This window comes from Malus sylvestris, chromosome 15, assembly GCF_916048215.2.
Source record: "Malus sylvestris chromosome 15, drMalSylv7.2, whole genome shotgun sequence".
NCBI classification, from domain to species: Eukaryota; Viridiplantae; Streptophyta; class Magnoliopsida; order Rosales; family Rosaceae; genus Malus; species Malus sylvestris.
In genome coordinates, this window is record NC_062274.1 from 3904503 (window position 1) to 3916085 (window position 11583).

Below are 11583 nucleotides of genomic sequence, written 5' to 3' on the forward strand. Positions count from 1 at the left end.
AAAAGTGGTTCCCAGAGGTATTGGTTGAATGTTTTCCTGCAAATTAATAAAAAGAAAAAAATTACTTATGAAACTAGAGAACAAAAATATAGTACACTATATATATAGTACATTAAGTGTAGATACAAACCCCATGATTCATAAATGAGTAATTGGACATCATGGGACTTATATCTTGAAATCCAAGTTGGTGATTTTGAATCCCTTGAACTGGCAGATTTTGAATCCCTTGAACACAAGGAACAATTGGAAATCCATAAGGAAAATGTGTGACTTGACTTATGGGTGCCATATTGAATTGGTTTTGACTTGGGATTCCAATATGTCCCTAGATACCAATTCCAATTGATCCATCAGAAATATACTAAAACAATGCTAATGAACAAAAATATAAATAAATAAATAAAACATTCATGACAAAAATTTGCTAAACTTTAAACCTGAGTTTGTGCATATAGGGACATGATGGAACATAACTTAAAGTATTTCAATGCCCATCCTTACTTGCCGGTTGGGTTGGACAATTACTCTCATAGGGTGAAAGGTGAATTTTACAACTGTCAATGTAATAAGTAATAGGCTATAATAATCCTAAAAAAAAAAAAAAAAAAAAAAAAAGGGGAATTGCATACCTTAGCAGATGGAAAACCCAGTAGCGTAGCAGATGAAAACCTAGAAGATGGTAGCGCAGACTTGCGTCTGTTTGTATTCAAAAAGGGGATTTTTAAGTTTTAATAGAATATTAAAAAAGAAAGGATATATATGGAAGTAAATGAGTAAAAATAGGATTCTCTCTCCTATTAATTAAAGTAACAAAAAAAAAAAAAAATAAGGCTTAACTAGAGTTAGTATGGATTACACATGTCAAGCATTGAAATGGGTGGTGAGCATACCCTATAGTTAATGTGGGTGAGCAAAAATGCACCCTTATTCATCCATGTAAAATTCAAGAAATGAACTTCCATTTTCCAAATTCATATGTTTTTTGGGGTCTAATTTCATAATTCAAAAAATGCCACAACCACGCTCCACGTAGACTATAACTAACTCCCACGTCTCTGGATTTTCTCCCAACACCGACAAACCCTACTCTCTCTCTCTCTCTCTCTCTCTCTCTCTCTCTCTACTGAAATTTCTCTTCCCTCCCTCAAAATTCTCCGATCACTTCTCAAACCGATAAAAGAGCCTAAAAAAATCCCGATGAAGAAGTCCCCTAGTTGCGCCGCTTGTAAACACCAGCGTAAAAAATGCCCAGAGGACTGCCCCTTGGCCCCCTACTTCCCCTCCAACCGCCCCACAAACTTCCACAACGCACTCAAACTGTTCGGCGTCAGTAGACTCACCAAACTCGTCACCGACCTCCCTCCCCAACTCCGAACCCCCGCCATATCCACCATCTTCGTCGAAGCCGACCACCGCGCAAAAGACCCTGTTGGCGGCTGCCACGCTGTCGTCCGCTCGCTGCTCTGGTCCATCAACAAGCACCAGGCCGAACTCGACCGCGTGCGCTACCAACTCGAATTGTGCCGCGGCGGCGGCAATGTTATGCCGATGGTTATGCCGATGGCGCAGAGTCTGAGGGACTTTAAGTTCAATGTGGGTGCGGGAAATGTGTACGATCAGACGCAGTTTCATCAGGTGCAGAAGAACGTTTTTCAAGAACAAGAAGAACAAGGCAATGTTGGTGGAGGAGTTGTTCCGCAGCCTCACGAAGAACAGAGCAATGTGTTTGATATAAGGTCTGACTGAAACTTTTCGATAAAATTTCGCAACTTTCGAGTTCTTGCCATTCAAATTGGTTTGTTAAGTAGGAATATAATAAAATTTGGTAATTCGTTCAAGAACACAGCAATGTTGTCGAATAACTTTGTTTCATCAAGAACTGAGCAATGTGTTTGATTTAAGCCCTGACCGAAACTTTTCGATAAATTTTCAAAACTTCTAAGTTTTAAACCAGAGACATTGATTTTTTAAGTAGGATAAAAAAATTCCCACTTGAACAAAGATTGGTAATTTGTTCAAAGAACACAGCAACGTTGTTGAAGAACTCGTTTTTGTCAAGAACAGAGCAATGTGTTTGATATCAAGAACCAGAAAATTCCCACTTGAAGTAAAAATTGCCAACTTAACCGCCATTGATGAATTTTGAAGTTTTTATTTTGTTTTGCTCGTCGTTTGTTTGAATTTTTTCAGGGATGAAGATTTGGTAGAACAAGATTACAACCCAATTCAGTATTAAGGAGTTAGAAATTGTAAAGGAGGAATGAGATTATCCTGCATTGTTATTTTTGCTACAATTCAGTTTAGATTTGTGTTTAACTTTTTTTGGTACATCAGAGAGAAGAAGAAAAAATTAAAAACGAAGGAGAACCGTCAAGTACGGGCTCTGATACCATGAAAGAATTGACGAAGACTGCCATTGATAAAGAACTGTCCTTTGTGAATCGAAACAAATGAGCTCGTTCGATACATACTTTGGCTAGACTCAGCTCTATGTATACAAGCTAAACAAATTTAATTAAACTTAATACAACTGATTAGTCTAACTAATCGGAACAGTATTTGACAAACTCTATTGACCTTGAGGTGCTGCTGGCATGGCTAGAGCCTAGAGGAGCAATCTGATGCGGAGGCAAGTATACTATCAACAAGTACATCGTGGTTAGCCTCTTTCCGGTGAGCATGATCGAGTAAGGGGATCGGTGAGGATGGGTGGAGTAAGGGGCTCGGCTCGTGAGGTCTTGGTTAAGACCATTTTATCTCCTTCTGGTAAATCATGGATTCGATAAATTTCCCCAAGCATTACTTACTCTCATTCTTCTTCGAAGAACTCTAGTGACAATATGTTCATCACCATAGAAGAAGGAAAGGAAGCCACTAAGTGATGGGCAAGACCTTGCATCATATGCCTTTTTATAGTGTTCTCCGATCGTCGAATTTGGTTTATGTTTAGAAATGTAATTAAAACGGATCCACGGAGAAGATATTGTCTCTTGCGTTTTGCATCTGCAAAGATTTGAAATTTATTTTCATATCTGATTGTCATAATATCGATCATCTTGTAACTAGTTGACTTTGTGATACAGCTAATTAAAGTTCAGCAGGTCTTGAGTTCGACTCGCTTGTTAGAAATTTAAACCAATCACAAGTCTTTTTATTCAAATGATTCAATGCAATGCTTATGAGAGTACAAAACATTTAACACAATATGCATTAAATTAAGCACAATGAAGCTTTTGGAATGAAATCATTAAGTGCTTGCAGAACGTGAATGTGAAGGTGAAGAAGAATCAGAAGTGAGCTCATCTAAAATAAACTTAGCACCATCTTCTCTAACACCCTTGTTCCAAATATTTTCGATCATCCGATGCACAACGCCGATCGTCGGGCGATCTTTAGGCAACGGAGTAACACAGAGCAACCCCACCTCCAAAAGAGCCCACATTTCGCCCTCCATCGCTCTATCCCCCAACAGCTCAAAATCCAACACTTCCCAAGTATTGCACTCTTTCTGCATCGCGGTCTTAACCCACTCCACCAGATTCGTCTCTCCTTCTTCCGCCGCCATCCTCCCCGTCAAAATCTCCAACAGAACCACCCCAATGCTATAAACATCGCATTTCTGCGTGAACTTTCTCGGAGTTTTATTATTGGACACCATCAATTCAGGAGCTCTGTATGCACTTGTTGATGATGAAAACGGAGCAGGGAGGAGCTGCTGGAGGCCGACGTCGGCCAGGCAGGCGTTTCCGGTTCGATCCACCAATATGTTCGACGAAGTGAGGTTTCCGTGAAAGAGCTTGGATTTGCTGCAGCCGTGGAGGAAGGCCAGTCCCTCTGCAGACCCCGCAGCAAGCTTCAATCTTGCGGCCCAAGCAAGCGGCGTTCTTCCGGGTCCTCGGTTTCCATGCAGCGCGGAATGCAAGCTTCCCTCGGGGAATAAATCGTAGACCAAAAGCAGCTCATGGTTGGAATTGTGGTAGGCTCTGAGGGCGGCGATGTTGGGGTGCCTCAGCCCGCCAATCTGCCCCAAAAACCCATCGATTTCCTTCCCACCATTTCTCCTCTCCCTCACCCTCTTCACCACCACCTTGTGTCCGCCGTCCGTCACGACTTTGAAAGTGGTCCCCACGCTCCCCTTACCCAGCATCTCCGCCGATGCCTTCAGCAGATCCCCAACCTTGTCGGAGCCCCGGTACCCTTCAAATACAACCATGTCTTCGCTTTCTCTGGGCCCACCTACAGGCCCGTTCACATTAGACTGGGCCAATTGGACTCCAGTTGTACTTTTCTTCTTCGTTAACTCTCCGGGCCCGTATTGCTTGCTCACGAAACCGTGTCCGTTGGCTGTCTCGCTGTGGGTCCCGCGACTTTTGATGCGCCGATACCACGTGGCGGCCACTAGTATCACTAACAGAGTAGCAGCTGCGCCGACAATACTGATCGCGAGCAGCGCGGCGTTACTCAAAACGCTGTCGTGTCGGTTCCGGGATTGTATGGAAAAGTTAGCGGCCGTTGGATCGGAGCATTTGTACGGCAATGGGTTGCCGCAGAGATGCTCGTTTCCGGCGAACGACGTGGCGCCGAATTTGGACAGCCACGTTGGAATTTTGCCCGAGATGTTGTTGTGCGAAACATTGAAGTCCGAAATCGATGCAGAAATCGAGTCGGCGGAGGCGAGTTTGCCGGTGAACGAGTTGGACTCCAGGCGGAGAGTTAGCAAGTGAGGCAGCTGAGCCAACTCGGTGAGTGGGATTTCGCCGGAGAATTGGTTGTGCGATAAGTCGAGCCGCCTGAGGTGGCGGAGGCGGGAGATTCCGGCTGGAAGGGCTCCGTCGAAGCGGTTGTGGGAGAGGTACAGGTGGTTGAGGTTGTGCCACGCGGAGAGGTTGAGGGAGGAGGAGAGGCGGTTGCGGTTGAGGCTGAGGAGCTTGAGGTGGGCGAGTTGGGTGAGTTGCTGAGCCGAGCCGGTCAGGTTGAGGTTCTCCAGAACGATTCGGGTAACTCGGCGTTTCGCCGGATCGCAAGTGACGCCAAACCAAGAGCCGGAGCAGGGGTCGGAGGAGGCGACCCAGGAGGAGAGCGAATTGAAGGTGTCGGCGGAGGATTTGAATGCCAGCAGGGCGGTGGTTTCTGGGTTAGAGAGAGAAAGAGAGAAGAAGAGTGAGAAAAGGAAGGGTGAGAGAAAATGAAAATTCTTCTGCGTCTGCAACATTTTCCGTTTATTTTCACTCAGATTCTGGAGAAAGTTGCGGAAGAAGAAATAAAAGAAAGGGAGAAACAGAAGAGGGGCATGTAGAATATTGGCAATTACCGCCAGTAACTAGCCGTTGAGACGGGATTAAAAAGACGTTGGGTAAACGATAAGTAGTTGACTCCCCTTGCCTTGTCGATTTGGCTTCCCTCAAAAGACTTCCAAAGTTCACCAAAAAAAGACTGTTCCAATACGAGCGTATTTATCGTCGTTGAATAAGTTTAAATTTTAACATTTGTATCTATTACACATATCTTAAAACATTATAGTTGGTTTATGGCACTCACAATCATACTCATGTTCTAACAAAATAACTATCAAACGAAGCGTTGTGTGAAATTGATGCACATGATAGTCCTATATTCTAATGCGAAACATCCAGATAACGTAATCAACACTGCTTGCTACACAAGTTTTTTCCTAACGTGTAAGTGGGGTAAAATATGGACAATAAATAGGGGTTAATTTGTGGGTGGTGTTTTTTTGTTTTTGTTTTTGCAATAACACGTTTATGGAGGTGGACTAGGACTATGAGCTGCAAGGGAGGCTGGTGGCCACTGCCAGTAAGTATTGAAGGAGACAACTTAATATGTTTCCATTTTCGTTATACTATAATTGTGTCTACTTATGACAACCATGAGTGTGGGGGGATGTCTTTTGCATTACGAGTATTGTTGATTAAGGAATTACTTATGAGTATTATTCACTGATATGATTTCTACCTATGGAATATTGCGTGATTCCAAATCTTAAAAACTTACTGTAGAATTGTTCGTTTACTCTAATATATTTGTCGTATGATCTCGTAGATAGACTAATACGAGCCATATTTGGCATGTAAGTATCTTATCCACTTTAAAGGAAACAACCCTAAATCATTCTGATTCAATTGTTTTAAATGTAACATATCTCGTTAATCAGACATAAAATTAACCACCATGCTAATACATTCTCGAATACAAATAATCGCTCATGTCTTACATAATGTATCTACAATATAATCAAGGGTAAATTACACAAAACTATCTCAACTATGTGTCGAATCACAATCTCATATACCTTATATTTTAAACATTGCAATGTCATACTTTACCTTATGAATTCGTTGCAATGTCAGATCTTCGTTAAAATTTATATCAATTTTTCTGTTAAGCGATGACATGGCATGTGCGGTGTCCGCTCCTTTGCCAACTGAAATAAAAAATTAATTAAATATGATCTAAATTTTCTGTTATCCCCTTTAATAAGATCTAAATCCAAATCGCGGGAGTATGGACCCACCAGTATCAAATGCCCATGGGATCCTGTCCGGCCCAATTTGGCGTCTTTGTATTGGCGTGGCCCAGCCCTAGTAGCCGACGGTCAAAGAATTGTCAGTTTTTAAATATATTTTAGGGAAAGGGATTCTTATCGTATCCCTTCCTTCTAATCCATCAAGTCCGAAGATTCGGATTGTTGAAATTTGATCCAACGGTTAAAGTTATTATAACTTTTAAAATAGACTCTTATTTGTAGCCGTTGGATCAAATTTCAACGGTTCAAATCCTCGAACTTGGTGGATTAGGAGGAAGGCATCTTTCCATTTTTTGGAAGGGGAATATTTAATGGGTTGGCACTTTTAAGGCATCCTAATTATAAGGTAATCTCAGGAAATTTAATAGGGTTAGCACTCGGCCGGCCGCTACGGTTTGATCTTTTTCAGTAGACCCCACCATGATTGTAGTAATCACGTTTATACTTGCAGAACAAGTCTGTCTACTTACCAAAATGTAATCATATTATTATTCTTATTATTACCCACGAAATGAAAAAGCGTAGATTCTTCTCCCTTGGTGATCATATCTTGCTTCATGTCATATTCGGAAGGATCAGTCATGTATTTAGAGAGACAAACTTTCTAACATATGCTATTATTATTTTCGTTATTAACTCAAAGTCGAGCGAACAATGGAACTCTAGTACGCAACCTCGAATTGAAGCTTACCGTCTTTCCGCTCATGTTCGTATTAGGTTTTTTTCTTACGAGACGATTTATTAGGTGTTTCTAAGCCTCGTGCCATCCGTAACCCAGATGTTTTGTTAAGGTGCCAAACGTAAAACGACGAAAAGCAGTGTGTTTAGTAAAAAGAAAAGGGAGACTAAGCCTAAAGAGTAAAAAAGCTTCTGACTGAAATTCCAACTGCCCCCGCAAACCCAGACCAACAAAGACACACCACAAACCATGTGCACCCGAATTTAATCCCATCTATTGTCTTTCGCCATCATGCCTTGCACACTTACAAGTCCCCCAACAGGGCAATTACTTTATCATTTTATTTTTTTAATGTCCATTTCTTTTTTCTTTTCTTTTTTTGTTTCACTTATTTTACGTTTACATTGTGCTCTTTAATGTAACAAAAAGATAATTATCATTATGTGCTCTTGTAAGTGCAATTTATTCGTTATGTATATGTCATTTGATCAATTGCATACATGAGAGTGAATTAATCTGACTTTACATGCATGTAAAACTCAAAAAACATGAACGATCAGAATCTGCTCGCGCCCGAGGGTGCTGCGGTCGCTTACCACTCCCTTCCCTGTGTTTATTTATTTGAGGGTAGAAGAGAAGGTGTGCATTAGATTTGCAGCACCAGAGCACGATGTGCCGTGTTGGTTTTTCTTCATTAAACAAAGACACATTTGCAGGTAAACAATTATCTTTTTCACCAAAAGATGTAGCGCCCCTTAGATTTGTAGCACCACAAAAGCCAGTGACACGGTGAGAGCGGCGTGAGCTTATTGAATGCCAAACCCTAACAACTAGGGTTTTATTATATAATAACTCCGGACCTCCAAACTCAGTTTTCAAGTGAAGGACTCAATCAAAACAGTTCAATACGGAAGTTCATCGTAATTAGTAAAGACAGCCACTAAATTCACCACCCCACTTTTTTCATCGGATCACTAGAAAATTTCTCCGGGTTTTGTGTTTTTCTTTTTGAGCGGTGCTGATCACATACTTATTTTTTAGTTCACTGAATATGTGGAGGTATAAAGAAGTGTGTAGATACTGATAGTACCACCCTTAGGGTGCGTTTGGTACGCAGACGGGACGGGACGGGACGGGACGGGACGGGACGGGACGGGACGGAACGGGACGGGACGGAACGAAGGTGTAATTTTTGAAAAATACATGGGGTATATTTGTCTTAAAATGGTAAAACAGTGTGTTCCACAGACGTGGAACAAACCCGTTCCAGGGGGGAGGTGGAACGCAAAAACACCCAAAATCTGTCCCGTGGAACAGCCCGTTCCACCCATTTTTGACGTACCAAACGCGGGACGGAACGCCTCGTCCCGTTCCGTCCCGTCCCACGTACCAAACGCACCCTTACTTTTTTCTACCTAAATGCACACACAATTTAGTATTTTACCCAATAAAAAGCAATTTTCCAGGTATTTTGTTCTCAACATTGTTTGATAGGATACATAAATGCAGGCGAAGTGATTTCCGCACTCTTTCTTATTCTGCACTCATTTCTTTATTTGTAGCATTAGGATTCCAGATCAAAGAACATGAGAGAGGTACGAAGACGAGCTAATTACGAGAATGCACAAGGAGAATCATTATATATTTTCGGTTCTGTTTTTCTTGGATGTACTTAACCAATTACGCCTAATTAGGAGAAATTTCAGAGTGTAACCGAGAGAAATTGTACAGTGTAACCGAGCTGTATACCAATGTTTTGCTTTAATTAGGGCATTCTAGTGATGCTCTGTTCATTGGTCTTCTCTGAAAACTATGCAGGGCGGAGTGACTTGTTGCACTCGGCCAAGTGCCACCACAATTGGAAGACAAATTACAGACAAATTAATCAACAGTAATAATAACGTAGCAGAAAATAGAAAGTAATATGAGAATTAATTGCCATAAAAAAAAAACAAATTCATCACTTACAATCACCAAAGTACATATATATATATATATAAAAAGAGATGGATTCAAATTTAAACCCCCAAATTTGCACTTAAATCCTACTTAATTTTTCTTGTGATCACCATTTTTTTGATCATTATCCTCCTTCTCAAAAGTTTATAAATCCCCGCTCGAAAAACCAATGATTAAATTAAAAAAATATGCAATTAAAATAATGAAAGGAAATTTAATTAAAAGGTCCATTTCCAGATCCTGATCCGAAGATCAACCTTGCACTTGGAGTTGGAAACGGCAGCCACCGACGGTGACTTACCTTTTGGTACAACCCCTTTGATTCCTTGACACGTAACCCTAATCCCCACCTTCTTGCTACTCAGCTTCCCCATCGACACCTTCACTTTGGTGTCCATCTCCAGCTTCAGCGCCACCCCGCTCTGCTTCTTCAGATCCGATCTCAGCGACTTCACCGACTCGACGTCGAGATCCTGCGACGTCGACAGGACGGAGCGGAAGAAGGTGCTGTTCTTCGTGCCGCTGGTGAACGCCGGGATCGACCCGTTTGCGATTTGGACGTCTCTGGTAGTGGAGAGGAACAGTTTGAACGGCTGGTAGGAGAAGGTGAGGTGGTTGTTAGGGTTTTTGGAGGAGAGGGTGAGGTTGAAGAGCGTGGCGAGGTGCGAGGTGGAAAAGTCGGGGGTGGTGGTGAGGTTGAGCTTCGCAATGCGGACGGAGGTGAGGGTGAACTCGGGGCGGTGGGGGCGGTAGAGGATGTAGACCGCGGCGCCGGCTATTGCGGCGAGGAGTGCGAGGGCTATGAGGATAAGGAATGACCAGAAGCAGCAGCAACAGCATAAATTGCGGTTGCTCCGGCGGTGGCGGCGGTGTTGGTACTGGGGTTGCGGGCGGTAGGGTTGTCTGAGTTGGGGTTTGGTGCTTGGTGGGTTGGCTGCGGTACCCGTGGTTGTTGCGGCGGCGGCGGCGCCGTTGGTGGTGGGTTTGGAAGATGGGTAGACTCGGTCTGTCATGGTGAGAAATGGGTTGGATTTGGATTTGAGAGAGAAGGTCCTGGATTGTTGTGGACACTGTGAGGTTTTAGAGAGAGAAGAAGATGGAGGAGTGAGAAGGATGAGAACGGAATGAAAATGGAGGACCCAAAAAAAGGTGGGGCCGGGGGGGTGGGGGATGCTTCCACCTCACACAATGTCAAGAGGGATGGATCTTTCATGTGAATTTCTACGAGAGATTATCCTGCATCATTATACAAATAGTGAAATATGTATGTTAAAAAGTTAATAATTTAAAAAATAAAATTTTCATCATTTACATAAAAACATATGATGTACCATTTATATTCTTGTCATAATAAAAAAATTCTCGAATTTCTATGCCTGTAAATATTAGTAATCACTATTCACTAATCACTTCCACCAAGCTTACCAACTAAAGCCTCCAATATTTTTTTTTCCTTTTTCAAAAGGAGAACCAACTGGTTGAAGCCAGTCCGTAATGGTTAAAGCCTCCAATAATTAATTTCCAAAAACAAATTAAGCTTACTAATTTGGATTGAGATGTGATCTAGTTTGAATGGTCCACATGTGATGGAGTGAATTGTGAGAAATGTGGGGTCCAGGTCCAAGTCCAAGTCCAAACCTTCTTTTAAATTTCCATTTTGCTGTTGGTTTCTATTTTTCCTTTATATTTTTTGAGGCCTTACTTCCTTAAAAATTTGACATAATGGCAATTGCTATATTTTCATTAACATACAACATACAACATACAACATACATAGGGTAGGTGGTAAGAAACCACAAAATCACGCTTTAATGAGCACCTAATATTTCTTACGCGCAGAATTGATTCGTAATCTGAAAGTAAGAAAAGAAAACAAATCTGAATATTTAATGGCGGATTATTAGCAACATTTACGTGTGGGATGATCATAACTATTCATGCTCATAAGAGAGCTCTAGATGAAGCATTTGATTAAGCATCTCACGAAAGCAGAAGCTAAAGCAGCAACTTGAGAATCTTCAAACGCTAAAGTTTCATCTTTACTCATAAGTATGAACGACCGATGTCAACCTAAACACACACTAAAAAGCAGACGTGTGCATAAACAGAAAATTAATGTATAGAAATTATGGTATTTCAACATTAAATTAGATTTTTTTTTTCTTGGTTGGTGAAAGATGAACTTTTATTTTGTTTTTGATATTGGGAAGTATACGAGACGGGGAAAGCAAGGCTCATTAAATTTAAAGCACCTCCACTTTAGGTAAGAGATTAACAATATTTTTAATCTAATCATGAGTTTGATGGTAATTAGTTAACCAATCAGAGTCAGTGTGGCTCAGTGGTTGCATTCACTTTACTCCTAAGTCAGTCAATTAACAATGCTGCTGCTCTCGAG

At 41.6% G+C, this 11583-nt stretch overlaps 3 protein-coding genes across 4 annotated transcripts; 1 reads left to right on the top strand and 2 right to left on the bottom strand.

The window, feature by feature from the left end:
- The first annotated feature begins 1077 nt into the window (after nt 1–1077).
- On the top strand, nt 1078–3097 carry LOC126604842 (LOB domain-containing protein 22-like). Of its 2 annotated transcripts, none has more exons than XM_050272158.1 (2): nt 1078–1739; nt 2194–3097. In XM_050272158.1, the coding sequence occupies exons 1-2, from the start codon at nt 1201–1203 to the stop codon at nt 2237–2239; spliced, it is 585 nt and encodes a 194-aa protein (XP_050128115.1). In that variant the 5' UTR covers nt 1078–1200; the 3' UTR covers nt 2240–3097. The 2 variants fall into 2 exon arrangements, with proteins under 2 accessions (XP_050128115.1, XP_050128116.1); XM_050272159.1 differs by having other exon boundaries at nt 2606–3097.
- A 25-nt stretch (nt 3098–3122) lies between these two features.
- On the bottom strand, nt 3123–5464 carry LOC126604841 (probable leucine-rich repeat receptor-like protein kinase At1g68400). Its single transcript, XM_050272156.1, has one exon. The coding sequence runs from the start codon at nt 5213–5215 to the stop codon at nt 3251–3253; it is 1965 nt and encodes a 654-aa protein (XP_050128113.1). The 5' UTR covers nt 5216–5464; the 3' UTR covers nt 3123–3250.
- Nucleotides 5465–9139: 3675 nt separating this feature from the next.
- Nucleotides 9140–10326, bottom strand: LOC126605670 (NDR1/HIN1-like protein 13). The gene has a single exon (XM_050273088.1). The coding sequence runs from the start codon at nt 10196–10198 to the stop codon at nt 9404–9406; it is 795 nt and encodes a 264-aa protein (XP_050129045.1). The 5' UTR covers nt 10199–10326; the 3' UTR covers nt 9140–9403.
- Nucleotides 10327–11583: the final 1257 nt, after the last annotated feature.